The 16,038-nt window shown below is 47.0% G+C and overlaps 1 protein-coding gene across 3 annotated transcripts in view; it reads right to left on the bottom strand.

Moving 5' to 3' along the window:
* The window catches only part of lsp1a (lymphocyte specific protein 1 a), a 451,893-nt gene that overhangs the window by 112,609 nt on the left and 323,246 nt on the right, over positions 1-16,038 (bottom strand). For all 3 annotated transcript variants that reach the window (XM_038807720.1, XM_038807718.1, XM_038807719.1), the window contains exons 3-4: positions 2,739-3,183; positions 1,192-1,334 (exon numbers count right to left, since the gene is read on the bottom strand). In XM_038807720.1, the coding sequence (XP_038663648.1) occupies positions 1,192-1,334; positions 2,739-3,183 (588 nt within the window). The remainder of the gene's footprint in view (positions 1-1,191; positions 1,335-2,738; positions 3,184-16,038) is intronic.

A 16,038-nucleotide genomic window follows, 5' to 3' on the forward strand; every position in this document is an offset into this window, starting at 1 on the left:
CAGCTGACAGAAAACATGTGTTTTTACTGATGATATAATAATGTTCACGGGTTGTCCATCTTTGTACTTCTGACATGAGTGAGCAACAATAGGACAAACCGACTTCAAAATAACACCCGCCGGGATTCTATGTTTGGGAGACTATGTTCTCCCTCCGGAACTAAAATGTACCTGATTTGAGCTCCCAACCTTAGCCAAGCATAGGTTTGCATGCAGAGGGTTTCCCGAGGGAATCCCACTATCGGGCCACCATTTTGAGTGGGTTGCCCAATAGTGACGTCCCACGGCTGGCCACTCGCCCCTTCTCGCATCGCAGGGTTAGGTGCTGTCAGTTTCTAACTGACCACTTCAAAGTTACTCAACCATGAATGGAGATGGATGGAGCAATGCTGACAGCTGTGGTGTGTGGAAGCTTTCAAACACAGTCTGGTAAAATCAATGTGAAAGAGAAATGAATGAATGGCTTGCAGATCAGAGGTCTGAGGGGGTATAACCCCAGCTGACCGGTTTTCTTTTTCGAGGAATTGACAGGTGCTGCTTCCTGTGTCTGAGTCAGCAGGTGTATTGCCCAGGTGAGTGTTAAAGCAGTAATGTGTTTTCACTGCCTCTGTATGGATTGCTCTCTAGCTTCCAGACAGGATTTCTCTTCTGGGGAACTTCCTGACAAAGGTCTCCCTTCTGGGGAGTAGGGGATCTCGTTATTTAGGGGCTCTCTCTGAGGGTCTCTTTATTAAAGAGGTCTAATTTAGGAGGTCGGTGTGGGTGGGAAGGTCTTGCATTGTGGGGCGGGACAAAAAGAGAGGGTGGCCCTCCAATTTACTTTGGGGGCAACCCCCTATGACCACTGCAAGGTCCACCGCATCAGGACTACTTTTGTCACAATAGGTCATAATTCTCGCCCACCTGATTCCCAGCCCAGAGGAATGGGTCTGGAATGGCGGCCAGAGCATCGGAAACGGAGCAATGGTGGGCACAGATCCCGTTTTCTCCCCGATGCTGGATTCTCCGCCTCATAGGTAGCTTCCCTACCGGCTGCGTGAGGTGAGAATCCAGCCTAGCATCTCAATTGGAGCATGTCCATTTTAAGTTTGGTGAACAAATAGGATGGGTGCAAAAGAGGAATGAACAAGTGAAAAGTCATTTTGCTATTGAGATGCTCCTCACAACAATTGTCTTTTTGTAGAACAATACCTCAGAATTGTCTTGGTTGTCCTGCAGGCATGGTATGGTGCCATTTTGTCGAGTGTCGAATCATTATTTTCTTCCTCGTAAGTGCTGTGCTTGGTCCATGCCTCAGTCATATGGGACAGCTTAATCTCATCATCTTTTGGTCTCTAAATGACAAGCAATCAAATAAACAGATTGTGAATTCAGGTTTGAAACAACATTATTTTGGTGAGGGACGAATTATTTGATTCATTAAACTCAGGGCCATCAGTACTGGGGTCCAGAAAAGTTCAATTTATTCTCTCCCCAATATCAGCATTAAGCAGCACAAGATTGAATAAAGTACTTGGGTATAACAGTACCCTCAGTACAGCAACCTCTACAGCATCATTGTGATAGATCAGCTTTCCACGCCAGCCAATTGGCATCGCACCAGCCAATTGGCATCACTGGGTGAGGTAAATAATAAATGCCAAGTTGTGGATGGGTGTTTATCCAGGGAAAATTGGGTTGTGTTTTTCATTACTCTGTTCATTTTGACCATTATAACCAGCAGAGAGAAAAAGATTTTCAGATAAACCTCTTGGGACATTCTTTTGCGTCAACTTCATTATATAAGTACATCACTCTGGGCTGAATTTGATGGAGATCTTTGGAGTGTCAAAACGGTGTGCTGGGCTCAACCCCTAAATCAATGGTCCTCAAATGATTCATCTGTCGAGCACTTGGGTGGGGTAAAGAACCCTTGGACCAGCTACTGGTCCTAATCCTATTCTAGCCCCTCTGGTTTGTTTAGTGTTTGCGGACATCAGAATTAATGGGAAGAATGGCCCTGCTTTTGATGAGATGCCAATGAAGTGATATCTGGTTTAACGTAGAGAGCTTCAGTTTCATGTCAGGCTCCACATTGAGCTAGCCCATCTTCTTCTGCTTTCAGCCCTGAAGCGTTCAAGATCGGATCTTAGTTTTATGTTGTAACATTGATATAAAATAACATTGCTGCTTGCACTTATGACATCTAGTGTCCGGAGCTAGTTTGATTGTGTGGCGTATTGTTGATTGGTATGGACCATTTTGGACCATTCACAGATCAGCTGAATGGCCCTTGTGGAGTGCCAGTGATCTGCAGATCACAAAAGGAAATTACCTAAAGCCTTAAAGAGAAAATAATTTGCAGTGTTACAGGGAAAGAATGGGGGAAGTTGGACAAGCTGAAATGGTTTTAGAGAGATAGCATGGACATGACCAGGCAAATTGCCTCTTTCTGTGCTATAATCATTCTATGGTTCTAGGCAAGATTTGATGATGTCTCTTACTCTGTAAAATGACACCGCTTGAGAACAGCTTGAGAATTCATATTAACTGAAAAGACGCAATGTGTAGTTCAGATCTAAAAGTTCTTTCTGGTTACACCTGCAGGGTACACTATTGTACAAGTATAATTCAATATTAGGCAGTATGAATGCGGTCCCAACTTCCAGATACTCAAATCACCTGTTGGACTGATCAGCCCGTGGTACAGTGAAACTAAGAAAGATTGAAAACGTGTTAGGATGTATCTCGTTCCTTACCTTCTCTACCACCAATTTTCGCCTCTCATTTTCGGTTTTTTCCTGGTCCTGGTGCTCACTCTCTTTTCTCAGATGCTTTAATCTTTCTCTTTCATCGAGGTCTTTCTGACTTTTTTCCATCTCCTCCCTTTGCTTCCTTTCACGAGCTCGCTGCTGCCGTTTTGCCTCCTCCTGCTCTTGCTCTCTTTGGAGCATCCTTCTTTCCTCTTGCTCAATCTGCCACATTTTCAGTTTGCCAACACTGAGCCCCTCCTGATCCTCTTGCCCCTTTCTGTCCCGCTGAGCGTATGTGCAACCTGTTTGTGATTCATCAACATGGTCTTCTTCCATCTGTCCCAGCTCCTCCCTCCGTTTCTGCCGGCGCTCTTCTCGCCTCTGAGTCCAATCACTGAAGCCCTCGTCCTCATCTAGGGTAGAATTGGCTGACTTGCAGTTGAAGTCGTACCTGTGAATAATGAAAGAGACCCAAAACTAAAAATTACCAATTATAAACGCTTGTTGGTTCCAAATTTATTAGCCTGGCAACCTATTATCACAAGTGTATTCAGTCATCAGTAAAAAGCTATTTCAAAACCCGATTCCACAGCATCCAAAAGCAGCACCCAGATTTCCCTCTTCTCTAATTTCCCCTTTAGCTGTTTCTCTCTGGAAATGATTCATGCCAGATTATAGTTCAGTGTGTGTTTCCGGACTTCCAGAACTTCATCCTAATGCACCAATCTCGGCGTGTGGCCCTAGGTCTTGCCAGACCATTTGACCATGGGAGGCAAATCATGGCTGAGCTTGATCATCTCACTTGACATCATTGCACAGACACTTTCCAGGGGTTACTGCCTAACAGTTATCAATGACCAAACCTGGAATCTTCCTAGTGTGCAGACGTCAGGACTAAACTATGTGAGGATGAACATCCGGAAGGTTTTATGACAGACTCAAACAAATCAAGTACTTTTAGTTTGACAATATGATTTATAACTACATATGTTAAGCACACAGGTTTATCTCTTACTCCCCCCAGGAATTCCCCGACAAGACACATCAATTTTAAGTTATTTATTTCTGCAGGTACCATCCACAAGTATGCAACAGTCCCCTGGGGGGATTCTCTTCAGCTCCAGCGATTTTCAGAATAGATAGTGGGTGGTTCAATCCCTTAATGTTTCCGGTTACTTTTTTAATACTACAAAGCTAACCAATGGTTGCTTTCTTTGGCACAAGGCTCTGTGGAGGACCACTGTAGGTTCTTCCATCAGATTCAGATGAGGTGATCTTCCAGCTTCTGTTCCCCCACAAAATACAAACTAGGATCAAACCTCACCTGCATTCCACACATCAATGAAGAAGTTATCTTGTATTATTCTTCTCACACTATAGGTTTCTCTGTCATTTACTTTGGCTATCTTCACAGTAGGCTGCAATCACACAAGGTCCGAATTGCAACCAAAAACTCTTTCCACAAACACCAAGATAAAGTTGGCTAACGAACCGGAGCCGAGGTTGTTGGAGCCTGTATGGACAGGTTTTGGTGGGACTGGGAGGTGTGAATGGGGGGGGGGGGGGGGGATGGGGAGCATGCAGACAGAAGTGGTTTCAAGAGGAGGTGGTTGGGGGGTTTCTGGGAGGGAATCTGGCTGACAATGACTAGGGGCAGTATTGGGTCCCGTTCGATGGGTGGGGCTGGGAGTGGTGAACATGACTGACAGGAGGGTGGGGAGGATGAGAGACCCACAGTCAAGTGGACCGTGCGGGGGTTGGTGGACTGATGAAGCGGGCGAGAGCCTTCTCACAATTGAAGAGCTTGAGAGCCAATGTGGTGCTGCTGCTGGGTGAATGATCAGGTGAGGCTTCGGAAGGGTTGGGTGAGCTAGGTGTTTCTCTCAGGAATTGACAGCAGTCCCGGGGGTTAGCAATACTGATCTGTAAGAGAGTGAGGTTTCCGATGGAGGCGGTGGTGACAGATCTGTGGAGCAGGTACGTTATAGTCACGGGTGCTTTGGAGCAGATGGCTAGTGTGTATGCCCCGATTTGGGATGATGTAGGGTTTAAGAAGAGGATGGTGGCTGTCATACCGAATTTGGATATGCATCAGTTAGTTTTGGGTGGGGACTTAAAAGACGGTATTGAATCCGAAGGTGGATCGGTCTAAGATCGGGCAGCAGGGTAGCATGGTGGTTAGCATAAATGCTTCACAGCTCCAGGGTCCCAGGTTCGATTCCCGGCTGGGTCACTGTCTGTGTGGAGTCTGCACGTCCTCCCCCTGTGTGCGTGGGTTTCCTCCGGGTGCTCCGGTTTCCTCCCACAGTCCAAAGATGTGCGGGTTAGGTGGATTGGCCATGCTAAATTGCCCGTAGTGTCCTAATAAAAGTAAGGTTAAGGGGGGGGGGGTTGTTGGGTTACAGGTATAGGGTGGATACGTGGGTTTGAGTAGGGTGATCATGGCTCGGCACAACATTGAGGGCCGAAGGGCCTGTTCTGTGCCGTACTGTTCTATGTTCTATAAGCTCCACTGACTCCCTCGGGGGAGGCGAAGGTGCTGGCTGCATTGATGAAGGAGATGGGGGGGGAGCAGATTCCGTGGTGTTTTTACATTCACGGTAGGGAATATTCCCTCTTTTCACCAGTGCACAATGTGTACCCAAGGATTGACGTCTTTATTATGGGGAGGTCGTTATTGTCGGAGGTGAGGAAAGCGGAATACTCAGCGATTGTTATTTCAGATCATGTTCCGCACTTGGTGGGTGTGGTCCTGGAGAAGGGGCCTGCTCAGAGGCCTGTGTAAAGGTTGGAAGTGGGGCTGCTAGCTGATCCGGATTTTTGTGTAAAGGTGGGGAAGGTGAAACTATGTGGGGTTCGATAACAATGGGGAGGTCTCACCGTCGGTGGTTTGGGAGATGCTGAAGGTGGTGGTAAGGGGTGAGATCATCTCATTTAAGGCTCAGTTGGATAGGGATTCAAGAGAGGATCAGCAGCGGCTGATAGAGGAAACCTTGGAAGTAAATGGGAGATATGCACAGAATCCCACTCCAGAACCTCTGGCGAGTAGAAATGAATTACAGGGACGATTTAACCTTTTGTCTACAGGGAAAGAGGTACGGCAGTAGAGGCGGGTGAAGGGGGTAGTATATGAGTATGGGGAGAAGGCCAGTCGCTTGTTGTTGGGCTCACTTCGCTGGTAGGCAGCCATGCAAGAGATTGTCCAGGTTGGGGCAGGGGAGCTGGTGGTGGCGCTGGAGCAGGTGAACAAAGCATTTGAGGAGTTTTATAAAAGTGAGCCCCGGGTGGGGGGGGGAGTCAGATATGAGGGGTTTCCTGGGTGGGGTGGGGGTTGAAGTACCCTAGAGTAGGAGAGGGCAGGGATAGAGGAGCAAGTGGGGATTGAGGAGGTTCGAGCAGCGTTAGGGAAGATGCAAACAAGGCCCACATCAGGGCCGGATGGGTTCTTTTCACAAAATAGCACCGCTGTTGGGAAAGATGTTTGAGGAGGTACTCCCGGAGACAACGGGCAGGCATCTATTTCGCTGTTGCTAAAAGAGGAAAAAGGACTCGTGGAGTGTGGATTGCATAGGCCAATGTCTCCGTTAAAAATGGATGCCAAGATTCTTGCCACGGTCTTGGTGCTGAGGTTGGAAGAGTGCCTCCCGTAGGTAATTGTGTCAGATCAGACTGGGTTTGTAAAGGGTCGGCAGCTGTCTTCGAATGTGTGGTGTTTGTTAAACGTGGTTCTCTTGCTGTCAGAAGGGAGGGAGCCGAAGGTGAAGGTGGTGGTGGTGCTCGACGTGGAGAGGCATTTGATCGTGTAGAGTGTAGTTATTTGTTCACTGTGTTGGAGAAGCTTAGGATTCTAAGTTATTTGGCGTGGGTTAAATTGTTATATAGGGTACTGAAGGCGCGTGTGCATATGAATGAGGTGATTTTGGGGTATTTTCAGTTACATAGGGGATCGAGGCAGGGGTGCCCCATGTCCCATGTCCCCCTTGTTGTTTGCACTGGTGATAGGGCCATTGGCCATTGCATTGAGGTGCTTGGATAAATGGAAGGGGATAGTGATGGGGGGTGTGGTACATAGAGTGTCTTTGTATGTCGATGATTTGTTGTTGTACATCTCCAACCCGGGTTTCATGGTGGGGTATATAATGGAGCTGCTCAGGAGATTTGGGGCTGTTTCAGGTTATAAGCTGAATCTGGAAAAGAGTGAGTGCTTTTTGGTGTCTCCGCTGGTGACGGGAGCTGGCTTGGGGGGGGGTTGCAGTTTCAGGTGGCAAATACCCACTTTAGGTACTTGGGAGCGCAGGTGGCTCGAGACCGGGTCCGGCTTCATAAATTGAATTTCACCAGCCTGGTGGGTAGGGTCAATGTGGATTTGTTGAGATGGCACAGCCTTCCCCTATCATTGGCAGGCTGGGCACCCATGCAGGCCAAAGTGGAAAAACTTGCCACTATTTTTATTTTTATTTCACTGCCTACCAGTCTTTTTGCCAAAGGTTTTCTTTATGGGTGGAATGGTTAATTTTGCCATTAGTCTGGGCAGGTTAGGTAGCAAGGATTTGGAAGACAATGCTTCGCGAGGGCGGCAGTCAGGGGCCTGCCATTCCAAATCTGTAATATTATCATTGGCCGGCGAACGTGGAGAAGATGAGGGGTTGGAGTAGGAAGTTGGAGGCTATGGTGGGTAACGATGGAAGCAAACTCTAGTAGGGGATTGGATTTGCGGGCACTGGTAACGGCGCCGCTCCCATTTGCCCCAGGAACGTATTCGGGGAGTCCAGTGGTGGTGGCCACGTTGAAGATATGGAGGCAATTGCGGGAGCACTTTAGGTTAGTGGCAGGGTCAAAGCTGGTGCTAATCTGAGGGTTTGAACTGGCGAGGCTGGATGCTAGGTTTCGGGGATGGGAGGAGTGGGGCGGTGATGTAAATAAGGGTCTTGTTTCTAGAAGGGCCGTCGTGAGTTAGGAGGAACTGATGGAGAAGTTTGGGATTCCACTGGCAGGAGGACTTTTGGTATATGCAGGTGCGGGATTTTGCAATAAAGTTTTCCCGACTTTTCCAGTGGCCCCTCCTCGTTGTTGAAGGGGGTGTTGCTGGAGATGGGCTGGGGGAGGGGGTCACCTCGGCGAGATATGGGAGGATTTTGGAGGAGGATTTGGTGTCAAATCGGCGGCTGCCGTGATTTTGGGGAGGAACCAATTCTCCGCCCAATCGCGTTTCGTGATTTCAGCGTCAACCAATGGAGAATCCCGCCTCATAACTTTAAAAAAAATAAAACTAGGAGGAACAGAGTCACAGGACCGCTAATTAGTTTTAGCAACAAGAAAAAACATTTATTATACATGGAAAAATTGGATTGTGATACAATACACCTTTACTCCCCCTTAGCTTCACACTTGCACACAGGGTTTAGGATTAACATAGGTTACAAAGTACATCTCAATATACAATTGTCTCATTAACATAGGGCGCGATTCTCCGCCCCCCACGCCGGGTGGGAGAATAGCGGGAGGGCCTCCCGACATTTTTCACGCCCTCCCGCTATTCTCTCCCCCCCCCACGCCCGACACACGCCACGAATCGCCGCTCGCCGTTTTTTACGGCGAGCGGCGATTCTCCGAGGCCGATGGGCCGAGCGGCCGGGCCTTCACGCCCGTTTCAACACGGAAGCAAACACACCTGCTCGCTGCCATCGTGAAATGGGCGCCAGATGCCCGTTTGGGGCATCTGGGGGCCCTAATGGCACGGCAGTACCACGGCCGTGCCAAGGGGGTATAGGCCCGCAATCGGTGGGCACCGATCGCGGGACGTGCGTCCGTAATGGACGCACTCTTTTCCCTCCGCTGCCCCGCGAGATCAAGCCGCCACGTCTTGCGGGGCGGCTGAGGGAAAAGACGGCAACTGCACATGCGCGGGTTGGCGTTGTCCAACCTGCGCATGCGTGGCCGACGTCATCGGCCGTGTCAGCCGGCGTTACGCTTGACGTGCGGCCTTGACGACCGTCGTCAAGGCCGCGCCGCCGTGACGCACGGGGCCGCGCTCCTAGCCCCACCCGGGGGGGAGAATCGGCCCCGGAAGTGGGCGTGAAGGCTGCTGTGGGTCACGGCCTGTCCCACGGCAGCCTTTACGATTCTCCGCATTTGCGGAGAATCTCGCCCCCTATCTTCCTTTTAAGAACACAAGATTACTGTCAGCAAAAACAGTCTCCACTCTGAACACCAAGTGAATGTTTGTGGATGTAAGAACTCAAGATGATTATCATGTGAGAGTTTCCAATCTCCACTCCCAAAAACACACTTTAAAATCTTCTCTCATAATTATGTGTTGCATTAGAGGTTTGCATTCTGAGATCCTGACCAGGTTTTCCAAATTGAACTTTAAACCAAAGTTTCCGTTCCACTTTTGACATCGAATCCAGTCCAGGATTTTACACTAACAACTTTAAGATTTCTTTGACTTAACTGCTGTGCAAACTGCTCACATTTACTTTAACTCTCAATTCCCAATCTATATTAAAATGGCATCAGGCATTTTATTTACTTTTGAAGGTTGCTGTCCTACTTTAAATCTGGTTACTGCAATTGTCTCTTTAACTCAGAACACTCTTTACGTCTCCTGAACAATACCTTGGTCCCTGTTCACTTGACTGCAGTCATCCTGAACATTCTTTCTATCCCAATTCCCTGGTTATCTGGACTTCCATTCTATCCAATCTTTCTTCTGGCAGAGTTGAGAGATGTTCACTCCCCAAGGTCCTGTCTCCAACTGCAATTAAATTAGTGAAACTAAAACGTAAAAGCTTCTTTACCTTACAGGGCCCCAGTTGCTAAACAGCGCCCACATACCTCTACAGGCCTATTTATTCTTCACACCGTAGCCCTCTCAAAGCACAATAGAAACACCATTGCAACTTAACCAGCCCAACTTATACAAACATCTTTGTCCAACATGAATCTAACTATAGGTTTTACCCTTCCAGGCACAGAAATATTAAATTAAAACATACCTTATTTCTAATCTTTACCAGTATAAATATAAATCCCTTAAAACTACCTTTCTTTTCCTAACAAGTACCACATCCCTGCCTTTGTACTGTAGCCCTGCAAACTTCCTTTTAAGAAAATTATCAAATTCCCTTTTGACAAACTCAACTGACACTGCCTCTACCAGACTCGCAGGCAGTGCATTCCAGATCCTAAACACTCACTGTATGAAGAAGCTTTCCTCATGTCGCCATTGCTTCTTTTGCCAATTCCCGTAATCTGTATCCTCTGTTTCTCAATCCTTCAACCGATGTGAACAGTTTCTTCCCATCTACTCTGTCATGATCCCTACTGATTTTGACTACCTGCATCAAATCTTCACTTAACATAACTTCCCCATTACTTCAACATAACTCAAGTTTCTCATCTCTGTTAGATCTTCATGAATATTTTCTGCACCCTCTCTAATGCCTTCATATCCTTCCTAAAAGTGTGGTGGACAGAACTAGGTACAATACTCCAGTGGAGGTTGAATCAGTATTCTATATATGCTTGACATTACTTTGATGCTTTTGTACTTCATGCCTCTATTCAGAAAGCACATGTTAACATTTGTTTTATAGCTCTGTCCTGCCACCTTCAATGACTTATGCACTTATACACCCAGGTCCCACGGCTCCTGCACACACTTTAGAATTGTATCTTTTGGGCAGCACGGTGGCGCAGTGGGTTAGCCCTGCTGCCTCATGGCGCCGAGGTCCCAGGTTCGATCCCGGCTCTGGGTCACTGTCCGTGTGGAGTTTGCACATTCTCCCCGTGTCTGCGTGGGCTTCACCCCCACAACCCAAAGATGTGCAGGGTAGGTGGATTGGCCACGCTAAATTGCCCCTTAATTGGAAAAAATGAATTGGGTACTCTAAATTTATTTTAAAAAAGAATTGTATCTTTTAAATTGTCTCTCTGCCTTCTTCCTACCAAAATGAATCACTTCCATGCCTCTGCATTTAAATTTCATCTGCCACTTGTCTGCCCATTCCACCAAACTATGTCCTTTTGAAGTTCTATTCTAGCTATCCTATTAGTTCACAATACTTCTATGCTTTGTATCATCCACACATTTTGAAATTGTGCCCTGCACACCAAGGTCTAAGTTATTAATATATATCAGAAAGAACAAGAGTGCCAACACTGACCCCTGGTGAAAAATCTTCATCCAGCCTGAAAAACATCCCCCAAACACGACTCGTTGTTTCATGTTGTTTACTCAATATTGTGTTTATGTTGTTACAGCATCTGTTATCCCATGAGTTCTAACTGTGAGAACAGGTTTCTTATGTGGCACTTAATCAGATGTATTTTGGAAGCCCTTGTACACCACATCAATAGCAGTACCTCCTTCAGCCCTCTCTGTTACCTCATCAAAAGACTCAAACAGATTAATTAGACATGATTGGCCCTTAACAAATTCATGCTGGCTTTCCCTACTTAATTCACCTTTTCTCAAGGGAACATTAATTTTGTCCTGAATTATTGTCTCTAAAAGCTTTCCCACCACCAAGGTGAAACTGACTGGCCTGGATTTGCTGAGCTTATGTTCACATTTGTTTTTGAACAAGAGTGTAACACAGTGGTTCCCAATCTTTTCCTTTATTCAGACATTGATTGACATCAAAGGCTCTTGCGGACCAAAACATATGCAAGCCGTTTTAAACATTTTTACATAGCCTATGGCTGACTGGAGTCAAACTTACATATCAATGAGTATTAAAAATGCAGCTATTTCCAATAGGTTATGATGCACACTCAAAATAAATTGCCATGATGTGGAGATGCCGGCGTTGGACTGGGGTGAGCACAGTAAGAAGTCTTACAACACCAGGTTAAAGTCCAACAGGTTTGTTTCAAACACGAGCTTTCGGAGCACGGCTCCTTCTTCAGGTGAATGGAAAGGCTTGTTCCAGAAATGTTTATATAGACACAGTCAGGGATGCCCGGAATGCGAGCACCTGCAGGCAATCAAATCATCAAAGATGCAGAGAGAGAGGTAACTCCAGGTTAAAGAGGTGTGAATTGTCCCAAGCCAGTTCAGTCGGTAGGCCTCTGCAAGTCCAGGCTTGTTGGTGGGGGCCGAATGTAATGCGACATGAATCCCAGATCCCGGTTGAGTCCGCATTCATGCGTGCGGAACTTAGCTATAAGTTTTTGCTCAGCAATTTTGCGTTGTCGCGTCTCCTGAAGGCCTCCTTGTAGAATGCTGACCCGGAGATCAGAGGCTGAATGTCCTTGACTGCTGAAGTGTTCCCCAACTGGAAGGGAACAGTCCTGCCTGTTGATAGTCGCACGATGCCTGTTCATTCGTTGTCGCAGTGTCTGCATGGTCTCGCCAATGTACCACGCTTCGGGACATCCTTTCCTGCAGCGTATGAGGTAGACTACATTGGTCGAGTCGCACGAGTATGCGCCGCGTACCTGGTGGGTGGTGTTTCCACGTGTAATGGTGGTGTCCATGTCGATGATCTGGCATGTCTTGCAGAGATTACCCTGGCAGGGTTTTGTGGTGTTGTGGTTGCTGTTCTGAAGGCTGGGTAATTTGCTGCAAACAATGGTTTGTTTGAGGTTGCGCGGTTGTTTGAAGGCCAGTAGTGGGGGTGTGGGGATGACCTTGGCAAGATGTCCATCCTCGCTGATGATGTGTTGGAGGCTGCGAAGAAGATGTCGTAGTTTCTCCGCCCCAGGAAAGTACTGGACGACGAAGGGTACTCTGTCAGTGGTGTCCCGTGTTTGTCTTCTGAGGAGGTCGGTGCGGTTTTTTGCTGTGGCGCGGTGGAACTGTCGATCAATGAGTCGAGCGCCATATCCCGTTCGTACGAGGGCATCTTTCAGCATCTGTAGGTGTCTGTTGCGCTCCTCCTTGTCTGAGCAGATCCTGTGTATACGGAGGGCTTGTCCATAGGGGATGGCTTCTTTAATGTGTTTCGGGTGAAAGCTGGAGAAGTGGAGCATCGTGAGATTATCTGTGGGCTTGCGGTAAAGCGAGGTGCTGAGGTGACCGTCCTTGATGGAGACGAGTGTGTCCAAGAATGGAACTGAATTTGGAGAATAGTCCATGGTGAGTTTGATGGTGGGATGGAACTTATTGATGTCATCGTGTAGTCGTTTCAGTGATGTCTCGCCGTGGGTCCAAAGGAAAAAAAAGTCATCGATGTATCTGGTGTATAGCATCGGTTGAAAGTCCTGTGTGGTGAGGAAGTCCTGTTCAAACTTGTGCATGATAGCACCTCAATATGCCAACATCTTCATGCACAAGTTTGAACAGGACTTCCTCACCACACAGGACTTTCAACCGATGCTATACACCAGATACATCGATGACATTTTTTTCCTTTGGACCCACGGCGAGACATCACTGAAACGACTACACGATGACATCAATAAGTTCCATCCCACCATCAAACTCACCATGGACTATTCTCCAAATTCAGTTCCATTCTTGGACACACTCGTCTCCATCAAGGACGGTCACCTCAGCACCTCGCTTTACCGCAAGCCCACAGATAATCTCACGATGCTCCACTTCTCCAGCTTTCACCCGAAACACATTAAAGAAGCCATCCCCTATGGACAAGCCCTCCGTATACACAGGATCTGCTCAGACAAGGAGGAGCGCAACAGACACCTACAGATGCTGAAAGATGCCCTCGTACGAACGGGATATGGCGCTCGACTCATTGATCGACAGTTCCACCGCGCCACAGCAAAAAACCGCACCGACCTCCTCAGAAGACAAACACGGGACACCACTGACAGAGTACCCTTCGTCGTCCAGTACTTTCCTGGGGCGGAGAAACTACGACATCTTCTTCGCAGCCTCCAACACATCATCAGCGAGGATGGACATCTTGCCAAGGTCATCCCCACACCCCCACTACTGGCCTTCAAACAACCGCGCAACCTCAAACAAACCATTGTTTGCAGCAAATTACCCAGCCTTCAGAACAGCAACCACAACACCACAAAACCCTGCCAGGGTAATCTCTGCAAGACATGCCAGATCATCGACATGGACACCACCATTACACGTGGAAACACCACCCACCAGGTACGCGGCGCATACTCGTGCGACTCGACCAATGTAGTCTACCTCATACGCTGCAGGAAAGGATGTCCCGAAGCGTGGTACATTGGCGAGACCATGCAGACACTGCGACAACGAATGAACAGGCATCGTGCGACTATCAACAGGCAGGACTGTTCCCTTCCAGTTGGGGAACACTTCAGCAGTCAAGGACATTCAGCCTCTGATCTCCGGGTCAGCATTCTACAAGGAGGCCTTCAGGAGACGCGACAACGCAAAATTGCTGAGCAAAAACTTATAGCTAAGTTCCGCACGCATGAATGCGGACTCAACCGGGATCTGGGATTCATGTCGCATTACATTCGGCCCCCACCAACAAGCCTGGACTTGCAGAGGCCTACCGACTGAACTGGCTTGGGACAATTCACACCTCTTTAACCTGGAGTTACCTCTCTCTCTGCATCTTTGATGATTTGATTGCCTGCAGGTGCTCGCATTCCGGGCATCCCTGACTGTGTCTATATAAACATTTCTGGAACAAGCCTTTCCATTCACCTGAAGAAGGAGCCGTGCTCCGAAAGCTCGTGTTTGAAACAAACCTGTTGGACTTTAACCTGGTGTTGTAAGACTTCTTAAAATAAATTGCGGGTTATATTACGCAAGGATGTTTGAGAAGCAAATTACATTACGAATAATAATGTAACATCGATTATGATATATACGAGGTGCACAATTATATATTTTTCCATAGATCACCTGCAGTACTCTCACGGATCCAAGTTGATAGCCACTGGCGTAACACTTACAATTCTCCTGTGCTTTAGCACCACACTCAAGTCAAAGGAAGAATGGAAAATTATGGCCAGTGCCTCTGCAATTTCCACTCTCACTGCCTTTTGTATCTCCTCCACTCCTGGTGCCTACGTACAGGCAGTCTCTACAATATCCCATCATCAGTAAAATTAAACATTTAAATGTCTGAGCTACCTCCTCTTTCACCATGATCTGAGCAGCCTCTACTTTCTCGGTAAACATATTCATTTAGTACCTCTGCCATGCTCCCTGCCTTCGCGTGTAAATCCCTTTTTGGCCCCTAATAGGCCTTCCTCCTTCTCTTACCATTCTTTTACGATTGAAATGCCCATAGAAGACTTTTGAATTCCCTTTTAAGTTAGCTACCAGTCTCTCCTCATACTCACTCTATTTCTCTTACTTACCTTTTCAATTGCCACTGAACCTTAAAGGCCTGATTCGCAATTTTATTATCTACTGGACATCAGTCATTGGCACACATTTTCTGTTTCACCTCAAATTCTATCTCTTTAGTCATCCAGGGAGCTCTGGAATTGTTTGCCTCACCTCTCAGGGAATATACGTTGACTGTACTTGAACTACCTTTTTAATGGCAGCCCAGGGCAGCCCATTGGTCAGTTAGTTATTCCTGCCAATCACTGTTTCCAATTTATCTACAGTAAGAAGTCTTACAACACCAGGTTAAAGTCCAACAGGTTTGATTCAAACACGAGCTTTCGGAGCGCAGCTTCCTCACCTGAGGAAGGAGCTGCGCTCCGAAAGCTCGTGTTTGAATCAAACCTGTTGGACTTTAACCTGGTGTTGTAAGACTTCTTACTGTGCTCACCCCAGTCCAATGCCGGCATTTCCACATCATGACCAATTTATCTAGGCCAGGTGTATTCTTATCCCATTGAAGTTAGCTTTTCCCCCCAATTACTCGGGTTTGCTGCTTATATTTTTCAACAGCCAATCTAAACTGTGCGATACAATGATTACTGTCCCCTAAATATTCACCAACTGACACTTGGTCCCCTTTGTTCACCTTATTCCCAAGAATCAGGAACAGCAAAGCCTTCTTTCTCGGTGGACTGTAAACATACTGCTGTTGAAAATCTTCCAGAACATTCTTGGAATTCAGGTCCCTCTCTGTCCTTTATACCACGACTATCCCAGTCTATATTCAAATAATTTCCATTATAACAACGCTATAATTCTTGCACTTCTCTGAAATTCCCTTGCAAATTTACTCTGATAATGTCACTTATTGAAACACATAAAACAAAAGAAAGTCTTTCAGATTTCTTTTGCACTGTCTATCATGGTATCAGATCTATTACATCAACTCTCATACACACTCTCATATAGTACAATGACAAGAATAGTTCAATTTAAGTACAGTAATATTTAATGGTCGTCAGTATTCAGCTCTTATTTAACCAGTGTCTCTGTAACCCTCGAGTA

Source organism: Scyliorhinus canicula, chromosome 9 (assembly GCF_902713615.1).
Source record: "Scyliorhinus canicula chromosome 9, sScyCan1.1, whole genome shotgun sequence".
Lineage (NCBI taxonomy): Eukaryota > Metazoa > Chordata > Chondrichthyes > Carcharhiniformes > Scyliorhinidae > Scyliorhinus > Scyliorhinus canicula.